Below are 20,515 nucleotides of genomic sequence, written 5' to 3'. Positions count from 1 at the left end.
GCCCCGCCCCAGCCCCACTCCAGCCCCACTCTAGCCCCACCCCAGCCCCACCCAGCCCCACTCCCACAGGTGATGCAGGCAAAGGGAACGCCCCATTCATTTGCAAACTGCCAGGGTGTCATTTGTCCCATAAACAAATGTTTAGTAAGCACTCGGTTGTTTTTTTCCCCGGTGCTCAATAAGATGCAAGAACTGAAGGAAAATGAGTTTCTGGTGGTGCTTAAAGTGAAATCACAAAAGCAAACGTGTTTACTCAAGACGGTTCTGGCAGCCCATTGCTCATGCTTGCGATGCTTGCCATACATTCACGGTGCTGTAATCTTGTTCTTACCTATTGAGGTGTTTGCTTCTTCCCACATTTCCTCAGGCCTTCCTCTCTGGAGGCTGGCAGGTGGTTCCCCTTTACTTCATGCTCTAATACATTTCTGTCTCAAGATCTCACATACCACCAGCTTGGGACCACTGAGTTTAGGGGCTACCAATCAGTAGGAAAATGCTATAGCAATTTCTTTTCTTACCAAAAGAATGATGAGACTTTTAAGCTTATCAAACCCAGGTTGGGGGTGGGGGAGAAATCTAGAATTCATTTTCATAGAATTTGAGTCTCCAGGCTGTTTCCAGTGCTTCAGTTCTCTCCATTGCATTTGGTTTGTTGAAATGAGGAAGGAGTCCAAAGAGCTGAAGCAGTGGAAAGGTTAGCACTCTGTGTATATTTGCCCAGGAGAGCCAACACTCTTGGATGGGGACACTTGGTATATGATGGCATTTGGTTGTATGAAAACTGGGATTTATTAATTTATCTATTAGTATTTTTAGTTTTGTTGAGACAAATGTAACACTGTGTATCCCAGGCTAGCCTTGAACTCATGATCCTCCTGCCTCAGCCTCCCAGTTCTGGGATTACAGGTATCTGATTTTCAAGAAAATAGACCCTTTGTCCTGAACTAAGCTCTGAGGAACATCTTTCCAATTATGGAATTAGTGTGGTAAAAAATGGCGAGTGGCTGGGAATGAGAGTCCCTGACATCTAGTGTAGACCTTCTTCCTTAGCATTTTTCATGCAAAGGAAAACAGCTTTGGAGTTACCTGCAGTGGAGCACACCACACAGCTTACAGACAGCTCAATAATTTGGAGAGTGTCCTTTCCAGGTGCCTCTGCTGGTCTAAACGGCTTCCAGCAGCTCTTCTTGTTTCTGTTTCTTCAAGACAGTTGCTCTGCTCTCAGAGTCTTTGCAGCTTGGCCTGTCTGAGAGGGACTCTTAGTTTTTATTGCTTACTCTGTCTGGGAGGGGCCTAGTGAGTCTGGTCAGTTTCAGGGACTTCCTGAGGCTATTTGAGTTCTTTGCCTTCCCGCTTGAGGAGCTTCCTGCAAGATGTAATGTTTCAGTCTGGTAGGAAACTGTTACCAACAGTTACCTCAGAGGCTAGCTTAGAGGAAGCTCACCTGGGAGCACCCTTAGGATCAGTGCCCATGGAAGAAGTGATGGGAGCAGGAATGGAAAAAAGAAGAAGCTAGCGTCTGCTCAGTGTCAATAGCAGAATCAACCAACACCACAGGGTCTCTGTCCAGGCAGTGGTCTACCGCTTTCACTTATCCGCTGCAGTAATCATTAGTGGAGGGACTGTACCAAGTGCAAAATGGCTCTCTGCCGGTGGCAACGCTGCCAGCAACTGGGAAGCTAAGTGCTTTCATTCTAAGAAGGGATGGGTGTGGCATGTGCCTTCAGTTTCTCCCAAGAAAAATCTTGATTCAGCTGGCTTAGACAAAGAAAGGGATACCACAGCCCCAGGCTGGTTAACACTAGGACTCTACAATATTTGCAAGGCCCCTTCTAACTTTCTATTCCATCAGCTTAAGACATTGATTTTGTTTCCCAGACTGTTTCTGCTCAGAGCCACAGATGGTGGAGCAACCGGTAACTGTATGAATAAGAAACCATGTCGGACCCTGTGACTTTTATGTTGTAGAAAATAGCTCCTCATATCTTTCTTTTTGTTTTGATAATATGTATCACAATCATTACCATTTTAACTATTCATAAGTGTATAATTCTATGGCTTTAAGTATAATGGGTATTTACTCCACCTGTGACCTTGGGCTATCTGGCCTGATAGAGGTTGTGCTTCTTGTCTGCCTACATGACCTTTATAAGGTAGGAGGGAGAGGGTTGCTCTCTCTTGAGTGCTGAAGACTGGGTCAGGCATTATGGGGTAGTGTGTGATCAGTCTCCCCGGCTTTCTAAGGACTCTGCAACTGGATTTACTACATTCTGTATTCATGAGTATATATCCCCCTTTTCATATCTTAATAAATCCTTGATACCTCTTAAACCAATGCGCATGGATTTCTCATTACATTTAAGTACATATAACCATCTGTCATTGCTGTTTTTTGTCAGTTTGATCCAAACCTAGATGTAGCTGGGAAGAGGGAATCACAATGGAGGAATTAACTCCATCAGATTGACCTGTGGGTGTGTCTGTGGGCATTTTGTTAATTTAATGACTGATGTGAGAGAGCCCCACCCACTGTGGGTGGTACCTCCCTGGGTAGGTGGTTCTTGATTGTTAGGAAAAAGTAGCTGAGCAAGCCATGGGAAGCAAGCCAATAAACAACATTCTTCCATGGTCTCTGATTCAGTTCCTGCCTCCTAGTTCCTGCCTTGAGTCCCTGCCTTAGCTTTCCTCCATGATAGACTGGAAGCTTAATATAAAATAAATTCTTTACTCCCCAAGTTGTTCTTTGGTCACGGTGCTTATTACAGCAGCAGAAGAGAAATCAGGACATTATCGTCATCACCCAAACCTTTATCATTCCCAACAGAAATGCTGTTATTTACTAAACAGTCATATGTCTTCTCTTTCTTCCTCCCATTTGTAACTTCTACCCGAATGCTGAATAGTATCTTACTGTATGGAATAGTATCCTACTGTCCATGTGTTTATCCACTGATGAACACTTGGGTTGTTTGTACACATTGGCTACTATGAGCAACATTGCTATAAACAGAGGTAAACACATATCTGTTCAATTTGATCCAAACCTAGACATAGCTGAGAAGAGGGAATCACAGTTGTAGAATTGCCTCCACCATCTATACTGTTTAGCATCTGCTTTTCCTATCAGAATGTATCAGACATAATGCTGCCTCTGTCCCACAAGGGAAGTGATTTTTATATGTTGACTTCCCTGGAGTCCCACTGCTAAGGGAAGGAACTGGCATAGGGCAGGCACTTAATAAATCTGTTAGTCCAGCATTTTTCAGAAGAGAAAGCTGGAGCTCAACACAATGAAGTAATCTACTCTGGGTCACATAGCTCGGAAGTAGCCGAGATGAGTAGTTAAATGCTCTGTGATGTTTCAGAACATTCAAAAACCCATTTAGCAAAGAGCCAGACAATACCAATGGCCCCTCTCCAGCCTCCCTCCCTCCCACTGACTGAAGAAAGGCATTTTAAACGAGCAGGGATTCCATGCTGGAGGACTTTTGGAGGTTGTCTGTGGGCTGTTGGCAAGGGAATTCAGACTGAGTGTTAAGGAAGGAAGCTGGTGAGCTATCTCTATGCTGGGCTTGTCCTGGGGCACAGAGGCAACACCTGTAATTAAATGCAGACCAGCTGCCATAGGCTGGCACTATGTCAGAGAGGCATCTTGTCTGCATGGGACAGGTTTACGGAGTCTGAAATAGTCGGGGAGTGTAATAGTTTGGGGTATAAACTCACCACATAATCATCCTGTGTGGACTTGCCCTGGTGCCTGACATTCTCCTTTGGTCCACAGGATTGTGCACACAAGAAGCCTCACAGGGAACCAGAATGGACACTCTGTTTGCACTGGACCTGCTGCACTTTGTTGGAATAAGAAGGATCTAGGGTTTTGCTGTTGGGTTGGTTTCATATTGCTTCATTTCAGTAAGGAACATCTTTCTCAGGAAAAGGGGATTTGGCTGGATGTGATCTTGTTAGCCAGTGAGGCCCACAAAGTGTGTTTTTTTTCTCTTGCACTCGGGAAAGCCATGTTGTAGGCTCTCTCTCTGCACAAGGTATTGGCATCCTTGGCAGGATGGAGCTTTGGGAACTGGAGCCATAGGTGGCAGCTAGCTAGCTCCTTGGACAGTTTAGGAGGAGGTAGAGGGCTCTGAGTAGAGGTTGAATCTTGCAGGCTGAACCCAAACCAAGATGGCCCCTCACCAGGTTGGAGCCAGTGGCAGCCCAGGGCAGCTCTTTAAAGTACAGGGACTTGATTGCTGGCATGCCTGTCCTGAACCTGCTGTGAGAATTGAGCAAGACAGCTCCATGGCACACTAGCCTACTGTTCAGCAAGGTATAGACTCGGAACAGGCCTAGGAGAAGAACCTTTGAAGGGCTTGGGTTGTTGCAGATAGAGGGGGGGGGAGGAGGGGGGAGGGCGGGAAAAAAACAGACAGGGGTGGGGAAAGGACGCCTGTGAGGGTCAAAATGCCTTCTGTTAGCAATGCCTCTCCTTCCTGCTGGCAATGGTACTGCCACAGTCTTTTCAGGTTTTTTTTTTTTTTTTCCTGACAGGGTCTTACTCTGTAGCCAGGCCGGCCTCAAACTCGCCATCTTTTCTCATCCTCCTGAGTGCAGGAATTACGGGTCTGTATTACCACTCCCAGTCAACAACTTACAATTGAATGATTAGTTTTTAAAGTGACTATATGCTGATATCTGAAAGACCCCTGGAGGCTCAGGCCCCTAGGATCTCAGCCCAGGGCCTTGGCCACTCTAATCACCAGGCAGTGACGAAAACTTGATGCAAACTGCACAAGGCTTTATTGTAGTTGTTTAACGAGCTAACCCCATGTTAGCTCGGGCCTTCCATTCATCCACCATGGTGGATGGCTAGGAAAGACGCTGAGAAGTGTCTGCATAGAGATCTTATAGGGCAGCGTAAGTGGCGTGTCTAGGGGTATGCACAGGCTCAGGATTGGTGTGCCTCCAGGCTTGGAGGGCTTGCCCTGTGTTGAGTGGTCAACTGGTTGTTATGGCCTATAGGCCCTCCCATGGTGGTTTCTATGCTCTGCAAGTCATTGCTGTGCACTTGTCTGTAAAGCACACCCAGAGCCGTAAAGCATAGCACCACCAATTAACTTCTGATTGGTTCCTTGACACGAGGCAGGCATCTGACCTCCTAGTGACCAAGGCAAAGTCAGGACAAGCACATGTTACTGTCATGGCTTCTGAAATGGGGAGCTGGTCCCTTCAATGTCCACACTTAAGTTTTTGAGACAGCATCTTGTTCTACAGCCCAGGATAGCCTTGAACTCTTGATCTTCCTGCCCTGGTGTCTTGAGTGCTGGGCTCCCAGCCTGTCCTACCATACTTGGGTTGTTTATCTTTTGTGCTGATTTGGAATGTAACATTTAATGGACAGAGAACACCTTTAGTGGCGAATCATGCACTTTCTTGCAGAAACATGAATATAAAATTATTTAAGAAATACTGGCACTTTCTTGAAATTATTCAAGTAAGCCTATCAGGTTGGCTGGTGGAGAAGTGCCCAGGAGCTAGCTCAGATTCATGGTAACAGCATAAGTGTACCTCGGAGATGCATGGGGTTGGCTGGCATAGTCTTCATTATTTTACATGGATGTTCTTCCGAAGTCTTCTGAAAAGCTGACCATGTCCTGCAGCATTCTGGCTGTCTCATTTCTCAAAACTGTGCTGCTTGCCTCACTTTTATAGCTATGTGGGCTCATGACCCCTGCCCCACAGACCTGGCGCCTGATGATGGCATGGTGTCCTTCCTTATAGGAACAAAAAGATCAGTGTGGGGCTCCGGATACTTCTGGGGAGAGACCCTGTGGAATTCCTACTTCCTGGCTTCCATTCTCCGATACACCATTACCCTCGAAGGTACCTGGCTGGTGAACAGCGCTGCCCACATGTATGGAAAGCAGCCCTATGACAAGCTTAGCAGCCCTTGGCAGAACCCACTCGTCGGTCTGGGGGCCATTGGTGAGTGCAGTGTTGAGAGCCAGTGGGGGAATGGCAGTCCGGATGTTATTGACTTTGTGGGAGGGAAGGTTTTTATGGCTATAAGAAAGGGAGTGAAGGAGTGTAGAGAGATTGAACTTTGGTCTTGGCATCCTAGCTCTTCGATAAGTCAGGCAAGTTCTCTGCTTTACGGTTTTCTTATCTGTCAGACGGGAAATAGCAACATCTCCCTCGTAGAGCATACAAACTGCTCAGTGCCACGCTGGGGCATAGAAGACGATCAATAAATGGTTTAATAGTTACTTTCATCATGAAAATTTCCCTACAGAAGCAGCAATTGCTTTTCTCTCAAACAGTCCTAGCTATTCCAGACCTAGCTATCTAGTCATTTGCCAGGAAAAAAAAAAAAAAAGTCTTCAAACAGGCAATGCCAAGAGAGGAGGCTCATGGGACCACAAGTAGCTAAACTTAAGGCCAGTGTAGAGTCCAAGTTAGGTTACATCCTGGATCCTCCATTTGCTCTCTGGGCACTTTCTGGCTCCTCTCGATTTGTGTTCTTATGTGTAAGAAGAAAACAAATAGCCCTTCCCTCCTCCCTGGGCCGCTGGAGAGTGAGATGAGTTAATACATAGTGCTTGAGGAAGTGCTTAGCGTGAAACAGGCCTTCTGTGGCACCACTGCCTGTAGTGCCCGCTTTATGGTCTTAGGTGAGCTGCTTGTTCCTTCCATGCATTTCTGTCCTCATTTGAAAACAGGGATAATCATAGCAGTTTGCAGACCGCATGAGGGTAATAGGCGTTAACACTGAGCCCTCAGTGCTGTGCTCGGCGTGCAGTAAGTGACTCATAAATATTATTAGCTGCACCTCTCCAGACGCAGCTCCGGCTCTTTGGTAAAGCTGAGCATTAATCAGAGATCAAGCCAGGAAGGGAAGGTCTACCGCCCGCCCGGTAGGAACGGTTTCTTGTCACTTGGTGGTGAGTTACTGTTACCGTTTCATCAATCATCCAATTAAGATCTTGGGGATCCTAGGGTCTTGTGAAGTGTGTTGACAGCAGCAATATGAGGTGACATAATCACAAGAGCTCTAGCTGAGCAGTCACTAGGCATGAGGGGGAGGGGCTTTGACTACAGAAGGAATTTTTCCCCCTCTTCTGCTTTTTTTCCTCTCTCCTTGTATCTTGTATGGGCTAAAGCAGAAGAGCCACATCCAGTGTCAATACAGGGCATAAATAGAAGTGGGGACAGCATAGACTACTATGTCTTGCACAGGCACATGTGGGTCAGGCAACCAAACAGCATGGCTATGACACAGGTCCTAAAGAGCTGGACAATGGCTTTAAGTCTACTTAGACCAGCAGTGAAGGCCCAGGCACAAAGAAAAAAAAAACTGTAATTAACAATGAAAGATAAAGAGGAAAGGGGGGGCAGTATGAGTTGTCAGTAGTCCTTGTGTGAGTTTGCTCTCCATTCCTAATGTCCAAGAGGAAATGTATGCTTTTAAGAAACATGAATGTGCCGGATGGTGGTGGCGCACGCCTTTGATCCCAGCATTTGGGAGACAGAGGCAGGCAAATCTCTGTGAGTTGGAGACCTGCCTGGTCTACAGAGTGAGTTCCAGGACAGGCTCCAAAGCTACACAAAGAGATCCTATCTTGAAAAATAAAACAAACAAACAAACAGCCCCTCCACAAATGTTCTCAGCATTATTCATAGTTACTTAAAGGAGGAAAAGAGCCCAAATAATGATCAACTGACAGAGATGTGTATAATGCTATATACCCACTGAAAGGTGCAGGCATTATGCTGGCCTGCCCCTGTTACCTGGTGGAACAGGCAGTACCCTGGTCAGCCCAAGGTTCCATGGGAACTAAGTCTGCACGCAGGTGCAGAGGACCCCTTTAAAAAGACAAGTCCCTGCCCATTTATGCTCTATGTTTCCTCTCTCTGTTTCCCCGCTCTGTTTCCTCTCAGCTTCCTTTCTACTCTCTCTCTCTCTCTGCCTCTCTATGGCGACCGGCCATGGCAGTCAGCCATTTACCCCTGTTCCTCTTCTTAGTCTCCCCATTCTGCCGGGACTTATAATAAACTTATAGTCTTATGTCTCATGTCTCAGCATTTCTCCTTTTCTTCTTTTTAAACAAAAGAATAACACCCACATAATAAAATACTCTTCATCAAACAAAACAGGACTGGAGAAATGGCTCAGCTGGTAAAACTGCTTGGTGTGCACACAGACAACCCGAGTTCAATTCCTGGGACCCACAGCAAAAGGAGAGAACCGACTCCCTAAAGTTACCCTCTGACCTCTATATGGGTGCCCTGGCACATGTATGGCCCCATCTCTCTGCACCACACAAATACACAGTTATAAAATATCCATAGCTGGCCAAGGCAGTCAAATCCTTAAAGAGAAAATAGGGCCAGTGGGGGTTTATGGAGGTTGGGGGTACTAAGGAGTGTGGGAGGGTGTAGGAGGTGGGGTGGTTCTTGAGGAATACTGAAAATGGTTAACTCTAGGAAATATTAAAATCATTATATTAAATATTAAAATTAAATATTATATATTAAATCATTAAATATTATATATTTAATATATATATTTTATATTTATTATATATTTAATATATAATATATTTATATTTATTATAAATATATAACATATTAAATATTTAATATATAAATCATTATATAATGATTATTATTATTATATTATATTATAATAATATATTATATTATTATATATTATTATATAATAATTAATATATAAATCATTAAATATTATATATTAAATCATTATATATATGTTAGAAGTGGGACTTCTGTGAATTATAACTGAATGAAGCCCTTTTTTAAAGGAAATGAACCTGATCATGGGGAAATGAAAATTAAAATCAAAAGAATAGTGCTTCACTTTAGTTAGAATGACTTTTAAAAAAGATGAAGAGTTGCAGGAAAGAGAACCCTTGCACACTGTAGGGAAGACTCCTCTTTTCCTTCTTCCTCCCTCCCTCTCTCCTTCCCACCCTCCCTCCCTCCCTTTTTCTCTCTCTCTTTCTCTCCCCCTCTCCCTTTCTTCTTTCTTCCATTATTTCTTCCCTCCTCCTTCTTCTATAAACGAGTTTACTCATTGTGGAAAACAATATGAACTTTTTTTAAAAAAGTTAAAAAACAGAGTTACCATATGATTAAGCAAGCCTGTAAGTGTGTGTATCCTAAGAAAGTAAAATGGTTGCTGAAGAGACATCTACACTCCTATGTTTACTGTAGTGTTATTGGCAACAGCAAGATACTGAGTGGATGTTGACCAATGGAGGGTTGCCAAAGACAATATGCTACATGTGAGTGGGTAATACACAGTGTTCTTCAACCTTAATGAAGAAGGGCGCCCTGTCATCCACAGTGAACTTGAAGCCTGTAACACAGGGAAGTGCACCAGGCACAGAAAGACAAGCACTGCAGCATCTTAAGTTGAACTTTAAACAATGGAACTCAAAGAAGCAGGGAGCAAAAGAGGGTCACTGGAGGATGTAGGGAGGGTGAGAGGTATTGGATCACACACACACACACACACACACACACACACACACACACACACACACAATTCCCATCAAGGAAAAAAAACCATTAAAAAGTTCTGTTGTATAATATGGTGATTATAGGTGTCAACAGTGTATTGTGTTCTTAAAATTGTTAGTAGTTTTTTTTTTTGTTTCTACCACAAAAACTAAGTATAGAGGGAATGTATAAGTTAATTAGCTCGGTTTCATCATTCTACAATGCCTATGCTCAACAATTCAACACGTGTTGCTATATGTGATACATATATTTTTGTTATTTAAAAAAAAAGCAGAAGAAAGACAAAGAAAATCAAATGAGTGAAGCTCTCGGGTCTCTCAAGAAGATGACTCTGGGAATTGTACAGAGGAAAACAACTCAGCAGGAGACTAGAATAATGTTCAGTAGAGCGAACATTTAAAGGCCGGGCTCTTCTTTAATTCACTCACCTGTCTGAACATTTCATTTCCCCTACCCAAGCTTGAAAGCAGTCTTCCTGTAATCACTCCTGCCCACACAGGCTACTTTCCTTTTATGAACACATGTCAAAATAATGACCTATTGTCAGCCTGGTAGCATTTTCCTTGAGAAGGGCAGCCCCAAGGGAGCAGCATCCTGTCCACCATACACACTGGAAAACTCATCTTGTGGTGCTGAACAACTGAGGTTATTTTCTGTTTAACTGAACCTGTCTAGCAACTCAGTGAGTTTCCAAGGGCTGGAGCCAAGTCCTTTGCCAAACTTGCAGTCTGAAAAAGCCTTAAACAAGGTAGAGCCTAAACACTGATAAAACTTCTATGCAGGCAACCATGTTTATTGCTGCTCAGTTAGCAACATGCAGGAAAACAGAACCAGTCTCGATGTCCATTAACAGATGGATAAAAAATGTGATCCATATACACAGTGGGATTTCATGCATCAGCAAGGTGAAGGGAACTCAAGACAGTCACAGGAAAATGGTTGGAACCAAACGTTATGATAAGCAAAATAAGCTATACTTAGAAAGACAGGTGTCACATACTTTATTTTATATGTAGAACCTAGTTTTAAAATAATATGTATTCACAGATGTGTGTTTATGTACATGTCACTCATAAAACTAGAAAGGGGATCATTAGAGGAGGGGAGATTTTAAGGGAAAGAGGGAGAGAGGGAGGGAGGGAGGTAAAGGAGTAGGCAATAGAGGACATTCAATAAGAAAGCAAAGAGGGACTGACTAACTGGGGAAGGGGGGACCAGCTGGAGCAAGGCAGAGTGAGGGAGGGGAACAATGAGAATTCAATAATGACACATATGTATGAAGATGTTATAATGAAACCCATTACTTTGTATCCCAATCTAAAACATGAACTAAACACAAAAACTAACCACATCCATTCAGGGAGGTGGCAGTGGTGTGACTTCAAGGCACACTTTGTCTTCCAGGTGAAGGCTTCTACAATTTCTACCACACATTTCCCTTTGACTACTCTGTGAGTGAATTTGGTTGAATTTCAACCCAACTACCTGGTTCATGGATTTCATGTGCTTCCTGGGACTGGCTACTGACCCCAAATGGGCCACCAAGCAGATGATCGAGGCCTGCAAAGATAAAACAGGAGATGGTAGTGCCTGAAGCCTTCCATGTGACTACCATGACAACCAGCTAGCAGATTTTATCTATACAGTTTTCTTGTTCGTTGTCTTGTAGGAAGAGGAAAAGGTGGGGAGGGCATGCAATATATGTGATCTGGGAAATTTTGTCTCAAGTTGTGTCAACTACAACTCTCAATGAAAAAAATAAGTCAACATTAAAACTATGATTCAATATTAGGATATGGGTGTGTGACTCGGTTACTGAAGCTATGTCAGCAAACTTACATTGTTATGTATATGTGCTAAAACATGGTAACTGGGACAGGATGGACATGGAATTGTTTTGGTGTGACCCAGGAGAGTGTTTCTTTTCCTTCTCACCCATGAACACAGCATTGCTTCAAATCACACTGTCTTGAAGGAGCAGAGAGGCAGGGTGAAACTTCATCTGTGACAGCCATACTCCTGCCTTGCAATTACCATATTGTGTACAGTTAAAAAGTTTTAAAAAATGAAGATGTAGAAAATGGTTCTTGAAGTTGGGCATGGTGGCACACACCTTTAATTCCAACACTTGGGAGTCAGAGGCAGGCGGATCTCTGTGAGTTCCAGGCTAGAACAGCCAGGACTGTTACACAGAGAAACCCTGTCTTGAAAAACAAAAAGAAAGAAAAGAAAAAAAAGGAAAGGAAAGGAAGAAAATGGCTCTGTGTTATTCCCACCCTGTTATAACTTGCTGACCCTTCCATTGTCTTTGCTTTAAGAGAGACTGTGTTTGGGACTGGTGAAGTAGCTCGGTGGGTAAGAGGGTAAGAGCACTTGCTGAGTTTGATCCTTGGGATCCTCACGGTGAAAGGAGAGAACTGAATCCTACAAATTGTCCTCTGACCTCCACATATACAACATGCTACAGACACATGTGAGTGCATATGTGAACCTTCGCACCTGCATGTGCGCGGGCGCAGACACAACCACTTGTGTGTGCACACGGTAAATAAATAGAACCTTAAAATGTTTTAGAAAGGGATGTAGTCACTGCTCAGCCCACCCTATAAATCAATGCCTATTTGGATGTTTGACTTCCTTTTTGCTGTTGCCATTTTAAAGGTGTATAACTCAGACAAGCCAGACATCAAATTAAACACAAATTAAGCTTTCATTTTAATGTTTATACACCTAATTTGTGTTCTAATTGATCTCAGCCACTGGTGCATGCTACTTTAGCTACTGCTCCTAGAGAAGTGCATTAATTTTCCACACCAGGTCATCACCACTTAATAACCAACAGTTTCATCTAGAACTCTGTGTCTACTAATGTGTCATGTGCATGTGGCCACCATTGATTTTGCAGCAAAATATAAAGTGATCATTTTGCAGCTTCTAGATTAGAACAATTTTATATGTTAATTTACCTTGTAAAGAGCATGTTAAATCAATAGGACAACCTGCCTGTTGTGTTAGATGTGAGGGTGGAGGAAGGCCTCCGTCATGTTGGCTGTCAGCGTAGGTTCAAGATTACTTCAGGAAAGATATGAGGTTTAAAATTTATTTTTAGAAAAGGGCAAGTCACCAATTAGGAACTATCTTGGTGAAGTTCTTCATCTAGCAAGTGTTATTTGGCCATTAGTAATGTGCACACCGTAAACAATGTACAGTAAATGATTATTAACTCACTTGTGTTCTTGTCTGGATATTTCCATGTTATTTCAGGAATGTTCTGAGCTCTGGGTGGTTGGTGATCACTTAACATTTGACAAACGCTACATTGCCAAAGGCCTTGAGGCTCAGAATTGCCCATTCCATCTGCCCTTGGCACAGCCAGCAGGGAAAGTCAGCATGTCTGTGGAAATGGGGACTGCCCAGTGGTGACATTGCCCACTTCTTACCTAGCAACACCAGCACTTACTCTATTTTTAGCTAATCAGTGGGAACCTGATCCCACCTGTCACCAAGAAGAACATGATGGACATGCTCCAAGCTCTACCAATGGGGACCAGAAGTAAGAGGAAGGGATTCATACTCTCAACCCCAGTCCTTAGTCATCGACTCTCTATCTTGTCCCCAGATACAAGCCCCTGACATCAGACATAGATTTTTTTAGCCTGCAGTTGAGTGGATTCCAGTCACCCTCGGGGTACCAGACCAGGTCTCACCATGTCTGGATCTACCCATGGATCTACCCATGGCATTTTTCAGGTGTTTCCCATTGTAGTCCCACAGTGCTAAAATGTTGTATGGCATTTACTTGTATTCCAAGATGAGTCTGTATGAGTATGCCTTGGTGAGGGATGTTTTGGGGGAATCTTTGATCCCTCAAATAGTAAATGGACTTGTCCATTAACCGAACAGTGTTACATTTGGAACAGCTATTTGGAATCTCACCTCACCATAGGAGGTTATTCCCCTACTGGTCGAACTAAACCTAGAGGCCCACACCTCTGCACCTGACTGCATCTCCATAGAACCTGTGAATGCCCCTGGACTGGCAGGGGTTGGGGAAAGAATTGGACAAAAGTTAGATCACCATAATGTCATCAGTATTGACATTCTCAACCCTACCAAAGACAGCCCTAAAGAGCTTGCCACAGATTTTGAAGGTGTCTGTCCAAGGCAGAGAACTAGTCTCCCATGTCTTCTCTTTAACCTCCCAGCCCTACAAGGTTTGCTGCAGGAGTGCCCATTTCTAAATCTAGTCAGAAGGAGCCAAGGGAAGAAGCTCCAGTAGTGTATGTCCCAGGTGCCATGGTGACTACACGGAGTCAGCCTGGGATGGTGGAGCTATCAATGCACTTCATATCCCCCATTCTACTGCCCACCAGCTGTGGGCTTTAGAAAAACCCACCTGTCTGATCTACTTAATTCCCTTATCTGCAGAAGAGGGAATTAAGCCAGGTTCTGTCTAAGGGCCACTCAGCCTTAAGATTCATAACAGGAATAGAGATGAGAATATACCTGATTTTTCAAGGTAGTGACTGATCCTTTCTGGAACCTGGATGGTTAAAACTAAGTGAAAAATAGTTGCATGTTCTTGGGAGGACACAGGCTGAGGCTGAAGAAATAGAGTGTGCTTGGCGGAGAAATGAATCTGTCTTTCATTCATTCCCCAAACGTGATGAAGCAATAGTACCCTGCCAAGAAAAACTACCTGATGAGCAAAGCACCACAGGCTGTCCTGCCACAGTTCTGGATGCCATGTGGAGCCTAGGAGACATCAGCACAGGGTGAGTGGCACACACTGCCAATAAGGTGTAGAATTGGGGGCTATAGAAGCCTCCAGGCCTAATTTTGGTGTTCACTAGTTGTAATCTGTCATTCTAGAACTTTCTCTGTTTGAAGAAGCCTCAGTATTGAAGAGCAATCGTGAGTGTTGGTTCGTTTTCACCTCAGTGACAAAACACATGAGTAAACAGCTTAAACGAGCAGTTTTTATTTTGACTCACTGGCAGAACACCAGCAAGAGGCAGGGACAGAGTTGAGACAGGAAGAGCTCTGTAAGGGTACCTGCATCAAAGGCATGTCCCCAGGGACCTACATCCCCCAACCAGGCCCCACCTCCTCATTTGCATAATCCATCAATTTCTGAACCCACTGAGGAGGTGGAGGAAGCCTTGTGGTCCATTCACTTTCCCCAAACCCACTGGCCACCAAACCTTTACCACATGAGCCTTTGGGGTACACTTCACCCCCAAACCATAACACTTTGTCACCCAGCATAGTCTTTCCTCTGGTTCCTCCTTGCCATCGCATTGTTCCTATGCCAGGGTTTAGTTGGGAGCTAGGACACAAGATTGATGAGGAGGAGCTCAAAGCTCATAGATATGATAGCTTTGGGGTTACTTGTGTGAGGTTCTCGTCTTTATTTCAGTCCTGTCCCCAAACACAGGGACACTGAAGTGTAGTTGTGTGCCCATTGGCTAATGATGGAAAAAACGAAGAAGGAAACACACATCCCACTCTGACCTCTGTGATCCTTTGTTTAAGTTTCCGAATTTCCAGGAGTCAGTCAAACTCCTTTCCTCTACGTCACGGAAGTGCTATAAATGAACTGGAACCTTCTGTCCACTTCTCCTTTGCCATTCCCCTGCAGATCTCCATGCCGGAGGCCCCACCCCACCCCTACCCGTGGGAATATTCCTGACTTGTAAATTTGCAACATCAGAAGCAAGAGGAAGGAAGCTCTGGTCTCAGGCACCTGTGAACACAGCAAACCTGGCAGGGAAGCAACGTGGCTCTGCTGCAGCCTGAATTCAGCCTTCTTTCTTCCTCTTGCCCACCACAGTGTCTCTGGCCCCATGTGTGGAAGGGCAGCCAGTCATATCTTGATGGTGACTGTCTCACAGAATTCTGAAGTTCTCAGGAAGGCCTTGACCTGAGAAGAGGCACTTCCCAGCCCCTGATCTGTGTTTCTGAGGAAGCAAGCCTTAGGCTACTTATCCGTATCATTCACAACTTGGGGGTCTATCTTGCAGTTCCCACCCTTCTATTTTCTCTCCTGTATGAGAGAGCATGAAAATGTCAGAAGTTGTTTCTCTGCCAACAGGCCTATGCCATCCATGGATAAAGCAACTTGAATGAGGTATACTTACTGAGTTTTAGGTTCTGGGGAAACCATGTGAAGACGGTGTGGTCTCCCTGCTGAGGTGAAGGAACAGGAAAGCCTCATGTCAGCTCTTTGGCTCTGCAATTGCTATGCAGCAATTGCATACAAATGAAAGAACAGCTCCCTTCACTTCCCCGCCTGGGAACTAAAGGGCACTTAGGCTTCTGGCATCTCAAAGTGCTTCTTCCAGAGCTGCCAAGCAGTGAGTGCATCCATTTGCACGGTTCTCTGCAGTTCCTGCTACTGAGCAACTTGTAACAGGGTCAAAATCCTGAGGGTAAGGGTCTTAGACTATACATTTTCATACAGCTAACCATACACCGGGAAGGAGCAGTCTCGGCATGGATGGTTTGTTCTGTATGATTTCAAGGCACGATTTAAAAAGTGAGGGCCTTGATTGTTGCTTCTATATGCTTTGATATGGTTTTGTTTGTAGTTCACTCCCTAACTCTGGACCCTATCTACACAACCCACAGATATGGACATTCTTAAATTGCCAGGTGCAAATAGCTTAAGGAAAAACACACAAAACCTGTTTCTTCATTTTTAATAATTAAAAGCCAGAACCAATGATTGCTTAGGTTTCTTTTTAGCTCACAAACTATGGGAGAAAATATCCTAATGTGGGAAATTACCAATAGGGTAAAAATACAAGGGATTTTAATAGGGAAAAGCCTTACTTACAGAGTGACCTAGCCAACCGGTAGGCAGCAGTCTGTACAGCAAGTCGAAAGTGAAGTCAAAAGTGAAACCGAAAGCAAAGCCTGTCACCTGAATGTCCCTCACTCTTATGTCACCCTGACCATGCTCTCACAGGCATTGTCAGGAACACCTGTAGCCAGCCCCTAAGCAGGCATGGCTACAGCATCCCCTACAATAGCCAAGATAATAAACTTACAAAAATGAAATATTTATTAGCACTGACCACTTTCTTGGTCATAACCATGATTGATTAGTCCTGAAGCTGTGGACCTATAGTGACCAAACATGGCAAGAATAAATGGAACAGAGAAGGCATCTCGTAGCTAGGATGCAGACAAGTGCAAAGGGGCTGGGGCCCCACTGTCCCCTAAACGCATGTTCTCACTGGCCAGAGACCACTGGCCTCACTCTAAGCACTGGGACAGTGCTTGATGGTCACAGTCCAGACAGCTTCCATCCTCAGTAACTAGATCAACAGCTTTGAAAACCCGAAGCAGCAGGACCCACCTCTCAGGTTGGAGTTGTGAACCTGACTGTGCCAGTCCAGGGTCTGGGCACTGGAAACTCAAAGACCTGCTGACACTAAGAGGTCCTCCTCCTGATTGATTTCTGACCGGGTAGGGTCCCAGTCAACTGATTACTGAAAATTCAGGTCCAAGGTATAGCATCCTAAGTCTGGCTCCCCGAAGCACCCCCTGTCTATCTTACAGTGAAAACTGCACATAGTTCATCTTTAATAATCACTAGTTACTTAGGAGATTTCTTAACTATTCCAGCATTGCTTAAAAGTCTAAGTGCAAAGTCTCCTGTCAAGGAAAACTCAGCTGGTGTGTGCTAAGAGATACCAAAAGCACAAATTACATACTTCCTAGATACAATAGTGGACTAGGGATTCCAAACAGAGAGCAACACTAAACATCTTCTCTGTCTCTGGCACTGGGGACACACTGTGGTAGAACTTGTGTTCCCAAGAGTTTGGGCAGTCCCGGACCTATGAGCTGTATTGCAATCCATGTGGTTGCTCCCAGGCTGGCTCTGCATGCTGCCTGCTGCTTTCCCAGCAAGCATTCCATGTTCCTGGGTCTCCAATGCTTTGGTTCATCTTTCTAGTGCCATACACTGCTGCACTGTCAGGGTCTTCTCATAGGGACTCTAAGCCTATTACACTCTGCCTGACCTCTTGGGATTTTCTCTGAAATCCTAGTGGATGCCACACACCTTCAAAACCAGCATTTCACAGATAACAAAATGTTCACTGGTAGTGTGAGTTTCTGAATGCCTTGTTGGTACACATGAAAAAATAATTCCCTAAGCACCTGTCCTGGGGCTCTTTTCCTAAATCTCTGCCCTGGGAAGTATTTGAAATAAATTTGCATTCCTTATCTATGAGCTGCTGGTTGGCTGTGGGATTACCCTATCTATACCCAGATGCCTTCCGGGCATCCATCTATTCCATCGACCTAATGAAAGTGCTTGGCTTTTTAACCACACCCCGCCTAGATTAAAGTCTTACATACTGCCACTGTCTAGTCAAGCAGCAAACCTTTCAAGTCTTTCTGCTCTGCCCCTTTGAATCCCTGCAAAGGATCCCTAAGACCCTGTCACCCAATCATCACAACCCATGGGCTGCCTTCACTCCCCTCTGCCAGATGAAGCAGTCATTTGTTTCTAAACTCAGAGTCCCACAAGTCTTAGGGAACAAACCAAATGTAGCTCAGCCCTTTGCCATAGTTTCACAAGAATGGCCTTCGTCCACTTTCTGGAGCTGGCACCCTGGTTTTGTGAACCCCAACCCCAGCTACTTGTTAAGCTCCACTCAGAGTGCTCAGTTGCTTCCAGCCCACTCCAAACGTTTTTGAATTCTTTCTATAAATCTATAAGGCTTTTCTGTATTGTCAGATATAGAAAAATGGCCACATGCTGGCTTCTCAATACAAATTTTCTAAACATTCCTCAGTCCAGTCAAACTGACAAGCAAGATCAACCACCACAGCAAGTTAGGAAATACTAGTTTGTTTTTTCACCCAAGTAAAAGACGGGGCCATGAACGAGTGACGTTTCCCACCCCACCCCACTCCATGCCTATATGCTTTTATGTCTCCAAAAGAAAAACTGGAAGAGCCTTGGATCAAGGGTGCTGTGTCATGAACTAGCCCTATGGTGAAGGCCATCTTGTATAATCCACTCCATGTCGAGATATAATTATTAAGCTGATTGATGTTTAAGATATACTATTTGAATACTATAGCATCTTTGCTTTAGTGTTGCATTATTTTAAAATCTTCTGCTTTTCCTTCTAAAGGATAAAGTGAACATTGATGGATCCAGGAAGTTACAATATTATGTAATAACTTGCTTCCAAATAAGGTCAATGGCCATGATTTGGCTGCCCAAGTTTCCCATTCCCTGTTGAAACGTCACTGAGTTTGCCCAGAACTGGACGACATAATTAAAATCTCCCAACATACTTGTTTTGGATATCTTTTGTTGTAACATCCAGTCTGCTGTTTTCCCGTGTACTTTAAATTTGTCACCATCAGAGAGAGAGCGAGCACAGCTTATAGAGGGGCAAGAACACAATTACTCTTCTGAAAGACAGCAGATTGAGCCCTGTGGTTCCAATCTCTTTATTTTCCAGCTCTCAATAAACCAAAGTTACTGCACTTGGGAATTACTGTTAACAACTTCCAGGCCACTTATCATAGCACATCTTAAGCATTTTTTTCAAAAAAAAAATCAAATGAAATCATAGCCAACTTGAAAAAATCACTAGTAGAACTTCTGTGACTAGTGAAAGGTTCAGGCATCATGCTGCCCTGCCCCTGTTACCTGGTGGAATCCACTCAGGCAATACCCTGGTCAGCCCAAGGTTCCATGGGAACTAAGTCTGCACACAGGTGCAGAGGACCCCTTTAAAAGATAGGCCCCTGCCCATTTACGCTCTCTGTTCCCGTTCTCTGTCCCGCTCTCTGTGCTACTCTGTCCCCCACCTATGCTCTCGCTCTGTCTCTCTATGGCGACCGGCCATGGCGGTCAGCCATTTACCCCTATTCCTCTTCTTAGTCTCCCCATTCTGCCGGGCCTTATAATAAACTTATAGTCAATATGTCTGTCTCAGTATTTCTCTTTTCTTCTTTTTAAACAAAACAATAACAACTAGTATTTTAGATCTCAGAAGTTCTGCTCACCACTAATGTTTTTTAAATTTATTTATTTATTATGTTTACAACATTCTGCCTCCATGTATGCCTGCACAGCAGAAGAGGGCACCATATCTCATTACAGATGGTTGTGAGCAACCACATGGTTACTGCGAATTGAACTCAGGACCTCTGGAAGAGTACTTAGTGTTCTCAACCTCTGAGCCATCTCTCCAGCACCACCACTAATGTTTTTGAGGGGGAAATTGACCAAAAAAGAAAGAGAAAGAAAAAAGGAAGAGAGAGAAGGGAAAGAGAGAGGGAGGGATGAAGGGAGGAAGGGAAAGGAGAAAGAAGGCTTCATTCTTAAGATATTCTTTCCCTCAGTACACATAGCCTTAATCACATTTGGCTCAGTTTTCTAAATATAACTACATCTATATAACAACTAACTAAGAATTTATTACTCCTATTGAAGAGCCATGCAGACCATGAAGTTCTTACTAGTGTTTTCCTAGCCCCCACACAGGGCCTCAGAGTTGGAAGGTCCTTGTTACATATTTACTGGATGAATGGATGGATGGATAGATGGATGGATGGATGGTGAAGGGATAGGTGGATGGATGATGGGATGGATGAATCGGTGGATAAAGGGATGAATGGATGGATGGATGGATGGATGATGGATGAAGGAATCTGTAGATGGATGAAGGGATGGATGACAGGTAGATTCAATTATGCAACGGTGCAGAAGGAAATTCTGTTTAGCATTGCTTTGTCTCATCTTTTGTTTAGTTCATGAAATGAGAAATCTAGGGAGCTTGGTGGTACAGACCTGTAACCCCAGTTACTTGGGAAGCTGAGGCAGGGGACTACAAATTCAAGGCCTTCTTTGGTTACATAGAGAGTTCAAAGCCAAACTGGGCAACTTAGTGTGTGACCCTATCTCAAAATAAGAAAGAGAAATAAAGGACTCTAGGCT

General features: G+C 44.1%; 1 protein-coding gene across 1 annotated transcript in view; it reads left to right on the top strand.

The window, feature by feature from the left end:
- Scd5 (stearoyl-CoA desaturase 5) overlaps positions 1-11,131 on the top strand; it is a 38,588-nt gene extending 27,457 nt beyond the window's left edge. Inside the window, 3 exon segments of the mRNA XM_027387682.1 lie at positions 5,786-5,979; positions 10,942-11,001; positions 11,004-11,131. Coding sequence (XP_027243483.1) covers positions 5,786-5,979; positions 10,942-11,001; positions 11,004-11,131 — 382 coding nt within the window.
- The last annotated feature ends 9,384 nt before the right edge of the window (positions 11,132-20,515 follow it).

This window comes from Cricetulus griseus, assembly GCF_003668045.3.
Source record: "Cricetulus griseus strain 17A/GY chromosome 1 unlocalized genomic scaffold, alternate assembly CriGri-PICRH-1.0 chr1_1, whole genome shotgun sequence".
Classification (NCBI taxonomy): domain Eukaryota; kingdom Metazoa; phylum Chordata; class Mammalia; order Rodentia; family Cricetidae; genus Cricetulus; species Cricetulus griseus.
Note: the sequence above shows the minus strand (reverse complement) of the source record. Positions and strands in the feature narration are given on the sequence as shown.